Genomic DNA, 17,493 nt, shown 5'->3' with positions numbered 1-17,493 from the left:
ACAACAAATTGCTTTGTTTTTCTTTTACAAACTACATGGCTGCTCAGATCCCAGACCAGAAGAAAAGAAGATAAAACGTGAATCACAGGGACCTTTAATCACCTTGCACTGTGTGTGGGCAGCAGCTGAGCTAATGTATTCTGGGGAGTGATGTCAGCACAGTCGCTTCAGAGAAAGGAAAGTACCGTCTGTTTAATGTATAAGACACATTCTTAGACTCCACAATTTCCTTCTACACCTTGATCTAGAAGACAGGCAAATAAACAAGATGATGTGTGTAAAAGGATATTCACTGCAGTTATGTTAATAACTGAAAATAGTTAGAAATAACCAAACTGTCAGAATTTAACGATCATTTAGGAATAGCTCAATGAGGACTTATAAACCCTGGGATGGTACAACGCGGTTCACACAGGTACACGGTCCTGTGCGTGCTGCTGGAACAGTGTCTGATGTAAAGCCTGAGGTGAGGAAGGACACTCAGAACACGGGGACCCTGGTGGCTCCTGCAGAGCAGGTGGAGGGCTGGCACAGAGAGGGGGACCAATAGTCTCACTCATCACTCAGCTCCTTTTGAATTTTCTGTTTTTTGTGCATGAATTCATTTTTTGATTGTTTAAAATCAGGAATTTCAAATAGGGCCCATGAGAACGTCATTATGTTTCTTACTTATCCAAGAGGACACAAGACCCGGTGAGCATGTTATACCCCACCTTTTCTAGATACTACTGACAGACTAAAACATCTGTCCTTCTGCATTACTCTGACCAAATCCTTCCCTCATGTCCCTCTGTGTTCAGGTCCCCTGATCCTAAGTCACAGTCCCCTCCCCACCAGAAGCACATGCACCCAGAACCTGAAAACCTCCCTTACAGGGTGGTGATGCCACTGAACCTGGAAGATGAACCCTCTACTCCAGTGGGGGAAGGTCTGGTCCCAGGGTCGGGGCCTCCAGAGTTGAACAGGGCCCCACGTCAGACAGAGAAGAACATTGTTCCCTGAACTCACTGAATGAGAGCTCTAGTCCTTGTCCTCTTTGAACACTAGAAAGTAAATATTCAAACAGATGGTACATGGAACACACACCAGGTCCTCATCATCACTATCAATATGAAACAAGTGTGGACACTGAGCCCACGGACGCATGCTGCCACAAAGGGGCGGGAGCAGGAGCATCAAAGAGGCTGGAAGGCCTGGTGGCCCTGGCCTCAGACCAGCCAGAGTCCCCACTGCCCTCACTGCACTGTGGTCACTGAGCCCCGCCCACCCCACTATAAGTGCAGGCTGGCTCTGCCTTCCCCACCACTCACTCTGCCCTCCCACCCGACCCATACCTCCAGGGGACTCTCAGTCATGAGGACCCTCGCCCTCCTCGCTGCCCTGCTCCTCCTGGCCTTCCAGGCCCGGGCTGAGCCCCTGCAGGAGACAGCTGACCAGGTGCCTGCCCAGGACCAGCCTGAGGCCGAGGACCAGGACATGGCCATCTCCTTCACAGAAGAGGAACGTGTCGCTCGAGAAGCTTCAGGTGACACCTGCCCACGTGCTACAGGGTCTGACCCCATCAGAGGGCCTGTCAGAGGGGCGCGGAGTCTGGGCTCACTGTCTAGGGTGGGATGAGGGGGGAGAGAAGCAGGCACCACGAGGGGAGAGAAGGATGGGGGTGGGGCAGAGAATGAGCACGGATGTGATGGACTCGGGTCAGAGACGGTCATGGGTCTGTGTGACCAACACAGAGACAGCCAGTGCTTGTGATTTACACAGACACGGGACCTGTCACCCTAACCTGGCAGGTGTTGTCTACAGTAAACAGACAGGTCACATCTCACAAGATCACCATAGTCTGGCTGTGCCCCTGCTTTCTGTGCCCATTCCCTCCGTGCCTGACCCTGTCCTTGTCCGCAGGCCTTCAGAAAGTCACCGTCTGCACGTGCCGACGCAGCCTCTTCTGTACTATCCTGGAACGTCACTCTGGGAGCTGTACGATCAATGGCCGTAAATACAGGCTTTGCTGTCGCTGAGCTTTGTGGACCGAGACCCACAGCACTGTGACATTCCACTGAGGACCCGAGAGTGCATTTAGTCTGTGTACCTGTCCCTTCTCTCCTTTCTCCAGAATAAACTTCAAGCATTAAACTCACTGGTCGGCTTTTTTTTTCCTTTACATTATTTTTATGTGTGTGGTCACCTGTTCTGAGAATTCTGCCCTGAATGGTCTACACTAAGTTAACTGGGCTTTGTATACCTTGATGCACAATTTGAGTTCACAGGGCAATAACAAAACCAGCAAAAAGAAACATAATTGCTAATTAAAGAAATGTTAACCTACACAATTTAATCCATTTGTAATGAAACTGAAAAGTAAATGGTTTCTATGGGGTGACTCAGAAGGTGTTGCTGATCCCAGGAAAGGTGGGTCTGATATGCATGTTTCTTACTCTTTAATTTTAAGATGTGAGAAGGCATTGATATGTGTAGATATTTTCTAGGATAGGCTGGTGTTTCAGTTACATACATTTTCCTAGCTGTATTAACAAGATCAAGTGAACTAATGCTCCAGGGTGCCACCAACAGAGAAAAGTAAGAACTTCACCAGAACCAGAGTAGACTGACCAGCACTGGTCATCTCAAATAACAGCCGGAGGGAAGGGGAGTCCCGATCTGGTCAGTATCACTGGTCCTGGTTACTCAGACTTACCCTTCCGGCTCCCAGAGGGAGAGGTTAGTCCACTGTCCAATGCAACAGCTGGTCTCAACTCTCTTTATGTCCTGCTCTCTCTTAAAGAGTTTGAGTTACAAGTTAAAAGAAACCTGTTACTAATTTTAATAAATTCCAGAAAGAAAGAAATATTTTAGTTTTGCCAATGACAGGCCCTTAACTCCGAACTGAAAGGTATCTGAGATGCAGAGAAGACTTGTTTGCAGAAGACAAGCACCTCTCTGAACCCCTCTCCCTGTTCCAAGGTCGCCACACATGTCTTATAGCCAGGACCTTGGATTCTACCCTGAGGCTGTGTTGTACTCATAGAACCTTCAATTTGATCCTGGCACTGTGGCCACATCGACTGTATTTCTCCATGTATAGCACACACCTGTTTTCGAGAAATTTGGAGTCTATATTCTCAGTGCGTCTTATACAGTGGTTGTGGCATTTCCAATGCCATAGATGGACCTGAGGATGGGGCAATATATGAAGATAGTGATTTGTCATCAGACACAGATGAGAACAAGCTCATGGATGGGAATTTTGACACTGATGAGGAGTTGTATGAATTTTATGATAAATAAAACTTGAGTTTAATAACTTTATGCAATACATTATTTTTTTCAAATTTTGCACCCCAAAGTAAAGGTGCATCTGTTACATGGGAAGCATCTTATATCTGGGAAAAGACAGTAATTCAAGAAAATTAGCCCTGTAAATATTTCAAATGATAAACAATTTAAAACTTAACCAGCAAGGACCATGCGCCCCTCTCAGATCCCCTCCCCTCCAAACACGAGAGCACTGACCCAGAGAAGAGTGCAAACAGTAGTAGAGAAGAGACAAAACTCACAAATGACCAAAAATTTTAAAAGCACATAAAAATGCAAAGCATTTGTCTAAAGAAGAGAAAGGGCCAAAGAGAAATGACAGACCATGCAAATGTTCCACAGTCCCTGGGACAGAGTGACAATTTCCTGAATGTATAAGTAAGCACTACAAACCAAAAGGAATACATCAACCAAGTATTCCATTTCCCAAAACCGATGCCAAGAAGAAAGGACATTCAGAGAAAATAAACAGAGGTACTTCTGTGATGTGGACACATGTTGCCCCGTGACTCAGGAGAGACACAAAGCCAGGACTCCATCCAGGTTGCAGGTCTTACCTGTCACTCTGGGAAAGATGTCAACCCTCACAGTTCAGGTAGCAGACTGCTTTCCGCCACGCCTGGACCCCAGGGATCCCACCAGCATGGGTTTCAGAGAGTCAGGAGCAGGTTATTACAGCTCACAGCGATTAGCATGCAGGCAGCACCGGAGGTGGGGGACGTGCCTCAACTGGGGTCTCAGAACGGGCATGTCCCATTGCCTGGCTACGCTGTCCACATGCAGTAACTGTTCTTCCCATGGGCAGAACAGAGAGGCCACAAGTCCAGCTGCTCCCGTCCTCCAAGTAGAAATAAGGGGGGAAATTATAAAACAATAATACAGTATGACTATAAATAGTGACAGTAATTCATTTTATTTTTTAATAATGGTTCAACTGAGAGGTTACATTTGATTGGTCAGAACTATGTATAATGGTCACTCTGAGCTGCAAGAGGGTCTGGGGCATCCAGTGTATTTTTAACAAAGCACAAGGATGCACAGAGCCCAGGCAGAAAAGAAGATGAAAAATTGGGGAATCATGGATGCTTTTAAACACCTCCCACTGTGCATGGGCAGCAACTGGGCTCAAATGTTTAAGGAGCGATGACAACAGGACCTAAGCAGACGGTAATATATTAATGTTCCTTAAATGTGTAAGATGTGTTACTTTGATCCTACAATCTACTAGGGACATTTCTATAGAAGACAGTCAGAAATAAGCAAGAGGATACTCATTGCAGTTATGCTTTTTATTGAAAATAGTTGGAAAAAACCAAACTGTCAGAATTTAGTGATCAAGGAGAGATTGCTAAATGATGACCTATAAACGCGGGAATGGGATAAGGCCATTCACACAGGGGTGCAGTCCTGTGTGCGCTGCTGGAACTGTGTGCGAGGTAAAGCCTGGCGTGAGGAAGGACACTCAGAACACGGGGACCCTGGTGGCCCCTGCAGAGCGGGTGGAGGGCTGGTGCAGGGAGGGGGACCGAGAGTCTCACTCATCACTCAGCTACCTTTAAATTTCTTTTTTTATGTAAGACTTATTTTCTTTTATTTTAAAGATATGAAATTTCAGAAGCAGACTCAATAACTTCACTGTGTGAGCTATTTCTCTCAAAGGACACAGGTGCCTGGTGAGCAGTTCATGCTAGTTTAGATCTTACTGAAGTCCGGAAATGAATAGATTCCACTGCTCTGACCAACACCTTCCCTCCTGTCCCTCTGTGCTCTCTTCACAGAGTCTGAGTCACTGTCCCCTCCACCTCAGGAGATCACCCAGCCAGGACCAGCAAACCTCCCTACAGTCCTTGAACCTGGAAGATGAACCCTCTACTCTAATGGGGGATGTTCTGGTCCCAGGGTCGGGGCCTCCAGAGATGAGCAGGGCTCTACATCAGACACAGAAGAACGTTGCTCCCTGTACTCACTGACTGAGAGCTCTAGTCCTTGTCCTCTTTGAACACGAGAAGGTAAATACCCCAGCAGATGGCACACAGAACACACACCAGGTCCTCATCATCATTAGCAACATGAAACAAGTGTGGACACTGAGCCCAAGAATGCGTGTTGCCACAAAGGGGCGGGGACAGGTGCATCAAAGAGGCTGGGAGGCCCCGGCAGCCTTGGTCTCAGGCCAGTCAGAGACTCCGCTGCCCTCACTGCGCTGTGGACACTGAGCCCCGCCCACCCCACTATAAGTGTAGGCTGGCTCTGCCCTCCCCACCACTCACTCTGCCCTCCCACCCGACCCGCACCTCCAGGGGACTCTCAGCCATGAGGACCCTCACCCTCCTCGCTGTCCTGCTCCTCCTGGCCTTCCAGGCCTGGGTTGAGCCCTTACGGGAAACATTTGACCAGATGCCCACCCAGGACTAGGTTGAGGCCAAGAACCAGGATGTGGCCATCTCCTTCACAGAAGAGGAACGCGTTGCTCGAGAGGCTTCAGGTGACACCTGCCACGTGCTACAGGGTCTGACCCCATTAGAGGACCTGTTTGAGGGGCCTGGACTCTGGGCTCACAGTTGGAGGTGGGAAGAGGGGGGAGAGAAGCAGGCACCACGAGGGGAGAGGAGGATGGGGGCGGGGCAGAGAATGAGCACGGACGTGATGGACTCGGGTCAGAGATGGTCATGGGTCTGTGTGACCAACGCTGAGTCAGCCAGTGCTTGTGATTTACACAGACACGTGACCTTTCACCCTAACCCAGCAGGTGTGGTCTCCCATAGTAGACACGTCTCCTCTGAGTAGATGTCCCTGATACTGGCTGTGCCTCTGCTCCCTGTGCCCGTCCCCATCGTGCCTGACCCTCCTCTTCCCTCCGCAGCCCTTCGGGGAGTCACCGTCTGCACGTGCAGAAATGCCAGATGCAATAGAGATGAACGTCCCTCTGGGAGCTGTAGGAAGAATGGTCGTCTATACAAACTTTGCTGTCGCTGAGCTTTGGGGACTGAGACCCAGAGCACTGTGACATTCCACTGAGGACCCGAGAGTGCATTTAGTCTGTGTACCTGTCCCTTCTCTCCTTTCTCTCTCCACAATAAACATAAACTATTAAAATCACTGTCAGGCATCCCCAAACTATGGCCCGCGGGCCACAATACGGCCCCCTGAGGCCATTTATCCAGCCCCCACTGTACTTCTGGAAGGGGCACCTCTTTCATTGGTGGTCAGTGAGAGGACACTGTATTTGGCAGCCCTCCAATGGTCTGAGGGACAGTGAACTGGCCCCCTGTGTAAAAAGTTTGGAGACCCCTGTATGGTCTACATTAAAAGAACTAGCTTTTCATTTCCAATAATAAACAATTTGAGCATATACAAGGCAATAAAAAAGAGCAAAAGTGAATATAATTCGAACAAGCCTAACAGACAAAATTAAATTTATTTATAAAAATCTGAAGGAGAAAAGTGTCTGGAGTGAACCAAAAAGTGTTGACTTCAGGAAAGGCGGTTCCAATGGACTGTTTCACATGTTCTTTAATTTTTAGACTGGAGAGGGCATTGATATGTATATTTTTTCAGGATAAGCAGGTGTTTCAGTCACATGTGCATTTTCCTAGCTGTATCAACAAGATCAAGTGACCTAATGCTTCAGGGTGCCACCAATAAGAAAAGTAAGAACTACACCCAAATTAGAGCACAGCTGTACCTCGACACATGAGCATATTAAACTATGAGAGGTTTGAGAGAAAAGCAGTTACCCGGGGCATTCTTTGCTTTCAGTCACAAGCGGATATTTGAATCACTAGCTTCTGCCACCCTCCACTAGATGGCCGCCGAATGTTCAGTTTCACAGGTTACATGAGTGTGTAAGGTCAATTTTGCAATTAAATGTAGTGTTAAGTGTCTACAGAATAAGTTATGATAAGCGATAGCGCACAAAATGAAAACCTCCTCCTTCAGTCTCCTCCCCCTCTGCCAGTCTCCTCCCCCTCCACCAGTCTCCTCCCCTTCACCAGTCTCCTCCCCTTCACCAGTCTCCTCCCCCTCCACCAGTCTCCTCCCCTTCACCAGTCTCCTCCCCCTCCACCAGTCTCCTCCCCTTCACCAGTCTCCTCCCCCTCCACCAGTCTCCTCCCCCTCCACCAGTCTCCTCCTCTTCACCAGTCTCCTCCCCTTCACCAGTCTCCTCCCGCTCCACCAGTCTCCTCCCCTTCACCAGTCTCCTCCCCCTCCACCAGTGTCCTCCCCTTCACCAGTCTCCTCCCCCTCTACCAGTCTCCTCCCCTTCACCAGTCTCCTCCCCTTCACCAGTCTCCTCCCCCTCCACCAGTCTCCTCCCCTTCACCAGTCTCCTCCCCCTCCACCAGTCTCCTCCCCTTCACCAGTCTCCTCCCCCTCCACCAGTCTCCTCCCCCTCCACCAGTCTCCTCCCCCTCCACCGGTCCCCTCTCCCTCCACCAGTCTCCTCCCCCTCTACCAGTCTCCTCCTCTTCACCAGTCTCCTCCCCCTCTACCAGTCTCCTCCCCCTCTGCCAGTCTCATCCCCCTCCACCAGTCTCCTCCCCCTCCACCAGTCTCCTCCCCCTCTACCAGTCTCCTCCCCCTCTGCCAGTCTCCTCCCCCTCTGCCAGTCTCATCCCCCTCCACCAGTCTCCTCCCCCTCCACCAGTCTCCTCCCCCCTCCACCAGTCTCCTCCCCCTCTACCAGTCTCCTCCCCCTCTGCCAGTCTCCTCCCCCTCCGCCAGCATCCTTGGCTGACCTTGAAGGTAAGTATCATGTCATAAATCAGTTTATTTCTTTACATTCTCTCTTTTTATGTATAAATATATATATATGGATTCGTTATATATAAAGTACATTTTCTTATTGAAAGCATATAAAAAGTAGTATTGTTTTGGGGGGCTAGAATGAATTAATTACATTCCTACGAATTTAAAAAAAGGAATTTGATTTGACATATGAGCAAATTGAGTCACAAGCTCAGCTATGAAATGATTTAACATTGTATGTCAAAATACCACTGCAGGCCCTGGCCGGTTGGCTCAGCGGTAGAGCATCGGCCTGGCGTGTGGGGGACCCGGGTTCGATTCCCAGCCAGGGCACACAGGAGAAGCGCCCATTTGCTTTTCCACCCCCCCTCCTTCCTCTCTGTCTCTCTCTTTCCCTCCCGCAGCCAAGGCTCCATTGGAGCAAAGATGGCCCGGGCGCCGGGTGGATCCTGGTCGGGCGCATGCGGGAGTCTGTCTGACTGCCTCTCCCCATTTCCAGCTTCAGAAAAATACCAAAAAAAAAAAAAAAATACCACTGTATATTGACCAGCATCGGTGGTCTCAAATAATGAACTGAGAAAGGGGAGTCCCAGAGCCATCGGTAAAGCTCAGATGCCCAGTGACTGTGACCTCAATGGTCCTCGTTTGGACCGCAAATGGTAAATGAGTCAATGTCAAAGGAAACAGTTGCTCTCAATGTTCTTTATCTCTGTTTAAAAACATTCAGTCTACCAGTTACAATAAGTGCATACATATTCTAATATAATCTAATATAATCTAGCAAGAAATGGAATGTTTCTAGCAATGCCAAGGATAGGAGCTCGGTCCTGAGCTGAGAGGGAGGCTGCAGGGAAGCCACTGAGACAGAGAAGCCTTATTTCCAGATGAAAGCACCTCTCTGCCCCCTCTCCCTGTTCCCAGGTCACCACACACATCCTAAAGCCACAACCTTGGATTCCACCCTGAGGCTGTGTTGTACTCATAGAACCTTCTACATGCTCTGCATCGTGACAACTTTTACTTCAGGTGATTTTTGTCTGCAAATGCTGAAGTGAGAAATGCTTTATTTTAAAACTGTACCATCAGTCAACAAGCACCCCTCTCTGCTCCCACCTCCAGGACAGGAGAGCAGTGACACAGGGGAGACCCGGCTGTGCAGACCTGGTGGGAAAGAGTCAAAACACAGAAGTTATCAAACCTTTTACAAACCACATAAAATGCAAATTATCAGCAGGAAAGAGAAAGAGGCAGAGGAGAAATGACATACTCTGCAATGATCAACGGTACTTGGGACGAAAAGGACATTTCCTGAATTTAAAAATGAATCTGAACAACCTACTGAAATAAATGGACCAACTATTTCAGTTTTCAAAACCAATGGCAAAAGGAAAGGACCGTTGTAAAAAATAAACACAGGAACTTCCTAGACATGGAAACGTGTTGTCCCTGCTGACTTGTGACAGGAACAAAGCCTGGACCCCATTGGGGTGGGAGTTCTTACGGATCACATTGGAAAAGACCCCAAACCTCACAGTCCAGGTGCAGACTGCTCTCAGCCACACCAGGGCCCCCGGGATCCCAGCCACCAGGGCCGGCAGAAAGTAAGGAGTGTTTTTCCGGAGTCACAGCAATCTGCATGCGGGCAGGACAGGGTGTGGGTGTCATGTCTCAACTTGGTCTCAGGACGGACATCTCACATTTTCCTGTTCCACCATCCTTATCCGGTAACTGTCCTCTTCCTGGTCAGAACAGCGCTGCACAAGTCCAGGTCCTTTTGTACTTCAATACAGATACGGAGCAAAATATTAACACTAGTATTGTACAACTGCACTCAGTAAAAACACTTCCTTTTATTGTATGAAAATAATAAAATTCTGTCTGAGCTGTGGTGGCACAGTTGACCTGGGACACTGAGGTCCCACGTTTGAAACACTAAGATGGCCGGTTTGAGTGCTGACTCACCAGCTTCAGCATGGGGTCCACAGTTTAGCTGGACTCATAGAGGTGATCCCAAGATCACTGGCTTGAGCCCAAAGTGGCTGGCTTGACCTCAAGGTCACGGGGTTCAGCCCAAAAGTGATGGACTTGAGCCCAAGATCACTGGTTTGAGGCCAAGGTCGCTGGTTTGAGCCCAAGATTAGCTGCTTATATAAGAGATCATTGAATTGGATTGAGCCCCATGTAAACGCACATATGAAAAAAGTCAATGAACAATGTAAGTGCTATAACAAGGTGATGCTTCTCATCTCTCTCTTCCCTCTCTCTCTCTCAATATAAATAAAAATAAATAAATAAATAAAATTCACTGTATTACTTAAACTCTAAGGAGTTACACTTTATAGGTCAGAACTCTGTCTATTGGTCACTCTGAGCTACAAAAATGCCTGGGACATGCTGCCCAGATCCTGGACTAGAAGAAGGAATGAAGACATTGGGGAGTCATGGGGCCACTGGGAAAAAGAAAAAACAAATGATAAAGATGGGAGGAAAGAGGGACTTTTCCACCTACCCTGTGTGTGCAGCGTGAGGCTCTCTTCCCCCTCACCTGTCTATTTCTTCTTCTCTCTATCTATAAAAATAAAAAAATAAATACAAATAATGAAGCCTGTGATTGGAATGCCAGCCTGGACCTCAGAGGTGGTCAGTTCATTCCCTACTAAGGGCACATACAAGAACAGGACAAGGTTTCTCTTTCTTCTCCCTGCCTCGGAAGGAAGGAAGGAAGGAAGGAAGGAAGGGAGGGAGGGAGGGAGGGAGGGAAGGAAGGAAGGAAGGAAGGAAGGAAGGAAGGAAGGAAGGAAGGAAGGAAGGAAGGAAGGAGGGAGAAAGGAAGGAAGGAGGGAGAAAGGAAAAAGAAAGAAAGAAACAAAAAAGAAAGAAAGAAATAAAAAAGAAAGAAAGAAAGAAAAGGAAAGAAAAGAAAGAGTTGTAAGGTATCCAGTGAGTTCCAAAAAGACACAAAAATTATAGAACAATTTAAAAAGTTTTATTTTAAGCCATCCACTGCAGGCCTAGACAGACCCAAAACCTGCAGCCCTGAACACTTAGGATCTAGGGTTTAAAAGGCAAAAGCCGCCTGACCAGGCAGATAGAGCATCAGTGGATAGAGCATCGAACTGGGATGTGGAAGACCCAGGTTCAAGACCCTGAGGTCACCAGCTTGAGTGCGGGCTCATCTGGTTTGAGCAAGGCTCACCAGCTTGAGCTCAAGGTCGCTGGCTCAAGCAAGGGGTCACTTGGTCTGCTGTAGCCCCATGGTCAAGGCACATATGAGAAATCAATCAATGAACAACTAAGGAACCACACAAAGAATTGATGTTTCTCATCTCTCTCCCTTCCTGTCTGTCTGTTCCTATCTGTCCCCCTCTCTGACTCTCTCTGTCTCTGCCAAAAAAAAAAAAAAAAAGAAAAAAGAAAAAAAAGGCAAAAGCCACAAGAGGCAGTTTACAGAAGCAGAACTAGCTGTTACCTTATCAGGAAGTCTCTGTTGCACAGTTTCTGACATGTTAAAATATCTTCCTGACAGTACGGCTTGCGTTTTAGCTCATTTTATAAGTTTTCACTTACAAAAATACAAAAATTTCATAATGGTGATTACAGAAGGTAGAAAAAAAATGGCTTTGCTCATGCTAACAGTTTTACAGTTTCTTGGCATATTGTTACATTCTCCACTGGTTTGATTTAAGTTTTCATCAAATCCTTGATTTAGCTTTTTATTACCCTGTAGTATAAGGGTATAGTGACTTCTGAGTGTCATTAATTTGATAGGGTTTATCTTTTCTCAAACTGCCTACAACCTGCACAAACCTTCTACAACTTACATAACCCTTAACTTTTATAAACTTTCTTACCTATTTAGAAAGAACTAGATTTCATAACAACTTACTTTCTTCCCTTTTTTATCAAAAGTATCTATATACCTAATGCCTTACCTTATTAAAACTGTACAATCCATTTCTAATTAATCAGAACTCTTAATTTAAAAAATTTTAAACTTTAATGACAACCAAGCTGGCAACAAGTAATTTTTTGAAAATATACTTCTTTTGGGAGGTGCCCTCCCCCTAAGTAGCTAATATTTATAGGTTACTTTATAGAGGTAGCTATAAGCACACACACATATTTTTTATTTACCTTGTAGCTTCCCTCCTAGTGAAGGGACTTATAAAAGTTCTACCGGAAAGTTCTGTCCATTTTTGGAATAAAACAAAATACAAATTTTTCTTGCCATCAATAAACTTTATTAAATAATATAATTGCCATTATTGCTAATGATTTCTTGCCAGTGTGAGGGCAATTTGTATATCCCATTTTTGAAAAATGTTTTATCTTTTGATGCAAAAAAATAAACCAGTGCTTGTTTGATATCTTTTTCATTTTTGAGTTTTTTGCCATTCAAAAAATTTTGAAAGGACAAAAACAAGTGATAGTCAGAGGGTGCTAAGTCCGGGGAATATGGTGGATGCGACAGAATTTCCCAGCCTAGTTCTGGGAATTTTTTGACGAGTCCCCAAAGCAGCATGTGGCCTGGCATTATCATGATGCAGTATGATGTTCTTCCTGTTGAACATCGCCGGCCTCTTTTCTAAACTTTGTTTTAGTTAATTTGCTACGTCAGTTTGTATACATTAAGTCAGGGGTCCCCAAACTATGGCCCGCGGGCCACATGTGGCCCCCTGAGGCCATTTATCCGGCCCCCGCTGCACTTCTGGAAGGGGCACCTCTTTCATTGGTGGTCATTGAGAGAAGCATAGTTCCCATTGAAATACTGGTCAGTTTGTTGATTTAAATTTACTTGTTCTTTATTTTAAATATTGTATTTGTTCCCGTTTTGATTTTTTATTTTAAAATAAGATATGTGCAGTGTGCATAGGGATTTGTTCATAGTTTTTTTTTATAGTATGGCCCTCCAACAGTCTGAGGGACAGTGAACTGGCCCCTGTGTAAAAAGTTTGGGGACCCCTGCATTAAGTGATAAAAATAGAGAGGCACATATGCGCCAAATAAACATGTGCTTACGTGTCAAAACTTGTTGTGATAGAAATGGACAGAACTTTCCAGTAGACCTTATATTTCCTTTCTGTATGACCTACAGCAGAACACGTATCAGACCTTAAGATGACCTGCTCTGGCCTCTCCCTGACTTTAGTGTCCCTCCCTTCCCAAAGTTCAATTATAAGGATTCCCACGGTGAGGTTCCTCAAGCTTCTGTCACATGTAGAGTAGCCAGCTTCCAGTTTGTGGCTGGAGCAGGGCATCTGGTCCTTCTCAGGGTCCACTTACAGGGATTGATGGGATCTGTTTGCACCATCTTCGTGGGGGTCACTAAGGGAACTTAGGAAGAAAGGGTGTTGCCCTGCCTAATACAATTCTATACGGGGTGAATTTTGGGTGCATTTAGCTTTTAAGAGAACTGGGGGTGGGGGTAAGCTAGTCCAGTTTTCACTAGTTTTTAGGAAGAATTTGGTCAGGACTCCTTTCAGAGTTCTGTTTAATATTCCTGAACTCTGAGGCCTGTGAGCACAATGTTATTTCTAATTATTCAATAATATTAAGTGCCTTTCCTACTAGCTGTAAGACCTCAGATATAAACACAGACCCATTGTTAGACTTAATATTAATGGGCAAGCTAAATCTGGGAATCATTTCATAAAGGAATTTCTTAACAACTATTACTATAGTCTCATTTATAGTAGAGAAAGCTTCTACCTATCCTGAAAAGGTGTCAAGAAAAACTAAGAGGTTCTTGTATTCCTGTGCCAGTGGCTTTATTTTAGTAAAATCTATTTCTAAATGTTCACCTGGGAAAGTTCCTCTTTCCCTATTTCTTAATATCCTTACATTGCTTAGTATTTACTTGGGCACAGACTGAACACTTGGACACTATGCCTTCCGCAGTAGATTCTAAGCCTGGCAAATAGTAATTTCCTAAAATAATTCTATTTGCGAACCAATACCTAATTTTTTGTTGAGTTTGGTAAACCATTTGTTAATATGACACTTTGTAATCAGGATTCTATCTAAGGTCAGTGCCCAGGCAGCCGCCCAATGTGGAAATCACAAATTAAATTCCTTATTTTATTTTAGTGTTCATCTGCACAACTGCACAGATTACTGGAATATCGAAGATGTACTAGTTCCATAGAAAGCAGCTGAAGAATAATTGCTCATCCTTAATGACATTTCTATTTACCATATTGATATGAATAGTTATCCAGAATTCATAGAAAACATTTTACAAAATTCCCAAAACTCTGCAGTTCCTGAAAGTGTTTAAAGAGCTAAAATTATTGTCAAAAATATTGGCAGAAAGATGTTTTTTAAAGAGGAAAATAATATATTCAGAGAATGAAGTCACCTAACTGTTTCTAATATATCAAACACAGTGACTATTAGCCTACTCAGCCTGCCTCTAAGGCAGGGGTCCCCAAACTACGGCCCGCGGGCCACATGCAGCCCCCTGAGGCCATTTATCCGGCCCCCGCCACACTTCCTGAAAGGGCACCTCTTTCACTGGTGGTCAGTGAAAGGAGCATAGTTCCCATTGAAATACTGGTCAGTTTGTTGATTTAAATTTACTTGTTCTTTATTTTAAATATTGTATTCATTCCCATTTTGTTTTTTTTACTTTAAAATAAGATATGTGCAGTGTGCATAGTGATTTGTTCATAGTTTTTTTTTTTTAGTCTGGCCCTCCAATGGTCTGAGGGACAGTGAACTGGCACCCTGTGTAAAAAGTTTGGGGACCCCTGCTCTAAAGGAATGGGATCCTACTCGTACAGGAAAGAGATGGATGAGGATAAATCACACAGCCAATGATGCTCGAATAAAAGTGAAGAGAATTGCAAGTGAGGATAGCAACGAAAAAGCAATGTGGAGCCCTGGCCAGTTTTCTCAGCAGTGCAACATTGGCCTCCCATGTGCATGTCCCGGGTTCAGTTCCCGTCAGTGCAGACCTGAGACGTCCCCGTGGGCTTCTCCACTCCTCCTCACCTTGCTCCTGTCTCTCTCTTTCCTTCTGTCTATCTCTATCTCTATATCTATCTTTATCTCTATCTTTATATCTATCTCTATCCCTCCCCACTATGTATGTAATACTCATACATATTACTGGTAGATACATAAATAATATATTATGTTTAGATGTATATCCACTCAACCATACAAAGTTCAAGCAAATTATTTTCTTTGCAATGAATCTTCTAGTTCAAATAAAATTCATAATTAAGCCATATAATTAGAGAAATAAGATTTTAAAACTTTTGTAAAATAATGAGTAACTATCTTAGATTTCTATGATTTCCTCACCAATACATATACAGTTGACCCTGGCTCAGTTGGAGCAAGTTGGCCTCAGGCACTGAGGATGGCTCCATGGCTTCTGCCTCAGGTGCTAAGAAGAGCTCGGTTACTGAGCAAAAAAGGAACTTTCCCGATGGACCCAGCAGTTGGCTTGCTGGGTGAATCCTGGTCAAGAAATATTCAAGAATAAATCTGTCTGCCTCTCCTCTTCTCAATGAATAATAATAAAAAATGTAGCAATATAAAAAAATCTTAAAACACTATTTTACCGTTTTTTGTCAGTTATAAAAGAGCACTTTCTTATAACAAAATCTGATTTTGTAAACCTCTTTTATTGTTTTTATGTAACTATGAAATGCATGAAATAATAAACTACCTTTTGGCATATCTTTTTTAACACTTAAAACAGTCAATTAGGGCAGAGAACCAGTTTGGAACGTATTTGAATCCCACCACTGCAGATTCCACGTGAATGTCACCATCCACGGGAACCTCGGGGGGTCAGGTCAGGCCCACTGTGTCCCTTGTTCCTTGCGATGAGACAGGGCTGGCTCCCAGCATGGCTGAGACCGTCCCCATGTGCTCAGGAAACACAGTGTGGGTTTGTTCAAAGTGTCACGTGAGTTGACAGGTGAGTTGACAGGCGGCAGGTGAGTTCCAGGAAGTCTGTTCTCACAGGGAAACAACCCAGCCTGCGTCCTGTCCACACCACATGTGAGCCCAGCAGAACAGGGAGATGTGGCTGGTCCCAAGGAAGGGGACAGGTGCCCTGGGGTTTCCCTATCTTGATTTGCATTAGAATGACTCAGTGCACTTGTTGCCCCAGGGCCTTTGTCATGGCACAAAGAGAGACAGACAATTTAATTACTGTGAAGTCACCAGAGGTGCAGCCCACACTGAACCCTACGGGAAGCAGGATCTTTCATAAGGAGTGAAGCGGAGCTCGCTGTCCACTCAGCTGTGCAGCTCACCGGCTTCACCATGAGGATCTACCAGCTCCTGTTTGCTTTGTTCCTCGTGTTCCTGTTCGCTGTTCCAGGTAAGAGGGGCTGACACCTGGGACAGACAGGTGGACCAGACAGGATAGTCTCCCTCTGTGCCCCCAGCTCTCCACCCTTCTTCTCTGTCTCTCCTTCTCTCTGTCTCTCCCTCTCTCCTCCTCTCTCTCTCCTGCTCTCTTCTGTCGTCTACACACACCTTTAGACCAGATAGACTGTCTGAAGCGCTCAGGACAACCAAGCTTTCTGTCCCTCACCACGGATGAGAGTCAGGCCAGGTCCGGGAATTCCCAGCCTTTCCTGAGCCCCCTGAAGAAACCCACAAGCCGGTAAATGCCACCTGCTCACCGTCCTTTGAGATGAGGGGCTGCTCACACAGGACGCCCCGGTCACGTGGCTTTTCTTACCTATAGAAACATCTGATTTGGTTTGAAAACAGAAGTGCACAGTGTCACTTATTGACTCTTTAAACTAAAGGTGAGGTTTCCCGTGACCTAGAAAACTTTGGAGAACAAACAGCCAGGCAGCCTGGACTTGGGAACACTGTGTGGGGGACACCACTGTGCCTTTGGCTTCTCAGCGTGAAGGTGTCGAGGACATGCGCTGACCAGGCTCCTCTTGGTTTAGGGCTTGGTGAAATGGCTGTAGTCTAATACAGAGCCCACTGGCCCACGTGTGTCCCTGACTCAGCAGGGCTTCCTGGGGACTGTCTATCACTCGGAGGACCTGAAGTGGCAGGGACCCTCGACCAGCCTGTCACTCCCCACGGCTCAGACCCTTTAATGTGCTGGTTCTAGAGACATATGGATCCTCTCGAACCTCAGCCGTTCTAGTCTCTGTCCAAAATCTGGATCCTCATATTACACACTCATCTGTTATCATTGTCACAGAACACCCGCGGCCTTGGGGGGGTGTCAAGAGGACACTGACCCGGTGCGTCCTTCTGCCACGGGGCTCTGATTTCTGACTCATTTCTATCTTCTCCTGTTTTCTCTGTAGGTCTTGCTCAGTCCTGCCAGAAAAAAGGAGGCCAGTGCTTTGCCCACCGTTGCTTTGGACGCAGGAGAAGGATAGGCAGCTGCCTCGTGCCAGGACTGATATGCTGCAGATAACAGCCATGCACCAGCAAAGG

The 17,493-nt window shown here is 46.0% G+C and overlaps 1 protein-coding gene across 3 annotated transcripts in view; it reads left to right on the top strand.

Annotated features, from left to right (window-relative positions):
• Positions 1-1,288: 1,288 nt before the first annotated feature.
• Positions 1,289-17,493, top strand: part of LOC136402583 (alpha-defensin 1-like) — a 30,650-nt gene continuing 14,445 nt past the window's right edge. The window contains exons 1-2 of one of the 3 annotated variants that reach the window (XM_066380089.1): positions 1,289-1,525; positions 1,903-2,137. In XM_066380089.1, coding sequence (XP_066236186.1) covers positions 1,354-1,525; positions 1,903-2,018 — 288 coding nt within the window. In that variant the 5' untranslated portion in view covers positions 1,289-1,353 and the 3' untranslated portion in view covers positions 2,019-2,137. Of the gene's footprint in view, positions 1,526-1,902; positions 2,138-6,175; positions 6,412-17,493 lie in introns of those variants that run through there. The other 2 variants (XR_010750996.1, XR_010750997.1) reach the window with 2 other exon arrangements.

This window comes from Saccopteryx leptura, chromosome 4, assembly GCF_036850995.1.
Source record: "Saccopteryx leptura isolate mSacLep1 chromosome 4, mSacLep1_pri_phased_curated, whole genome shotgun sequence".
Lineage (NCBI taxonomy): Eukaryota > Metazoa > Chordata > Mammalia > Chiroptera > Emballonuridae > Saccopteryx > Saccopteryx leptura.
This window is presented reverse-complemented; position numbering and strand designations above follow the sequence as displayed.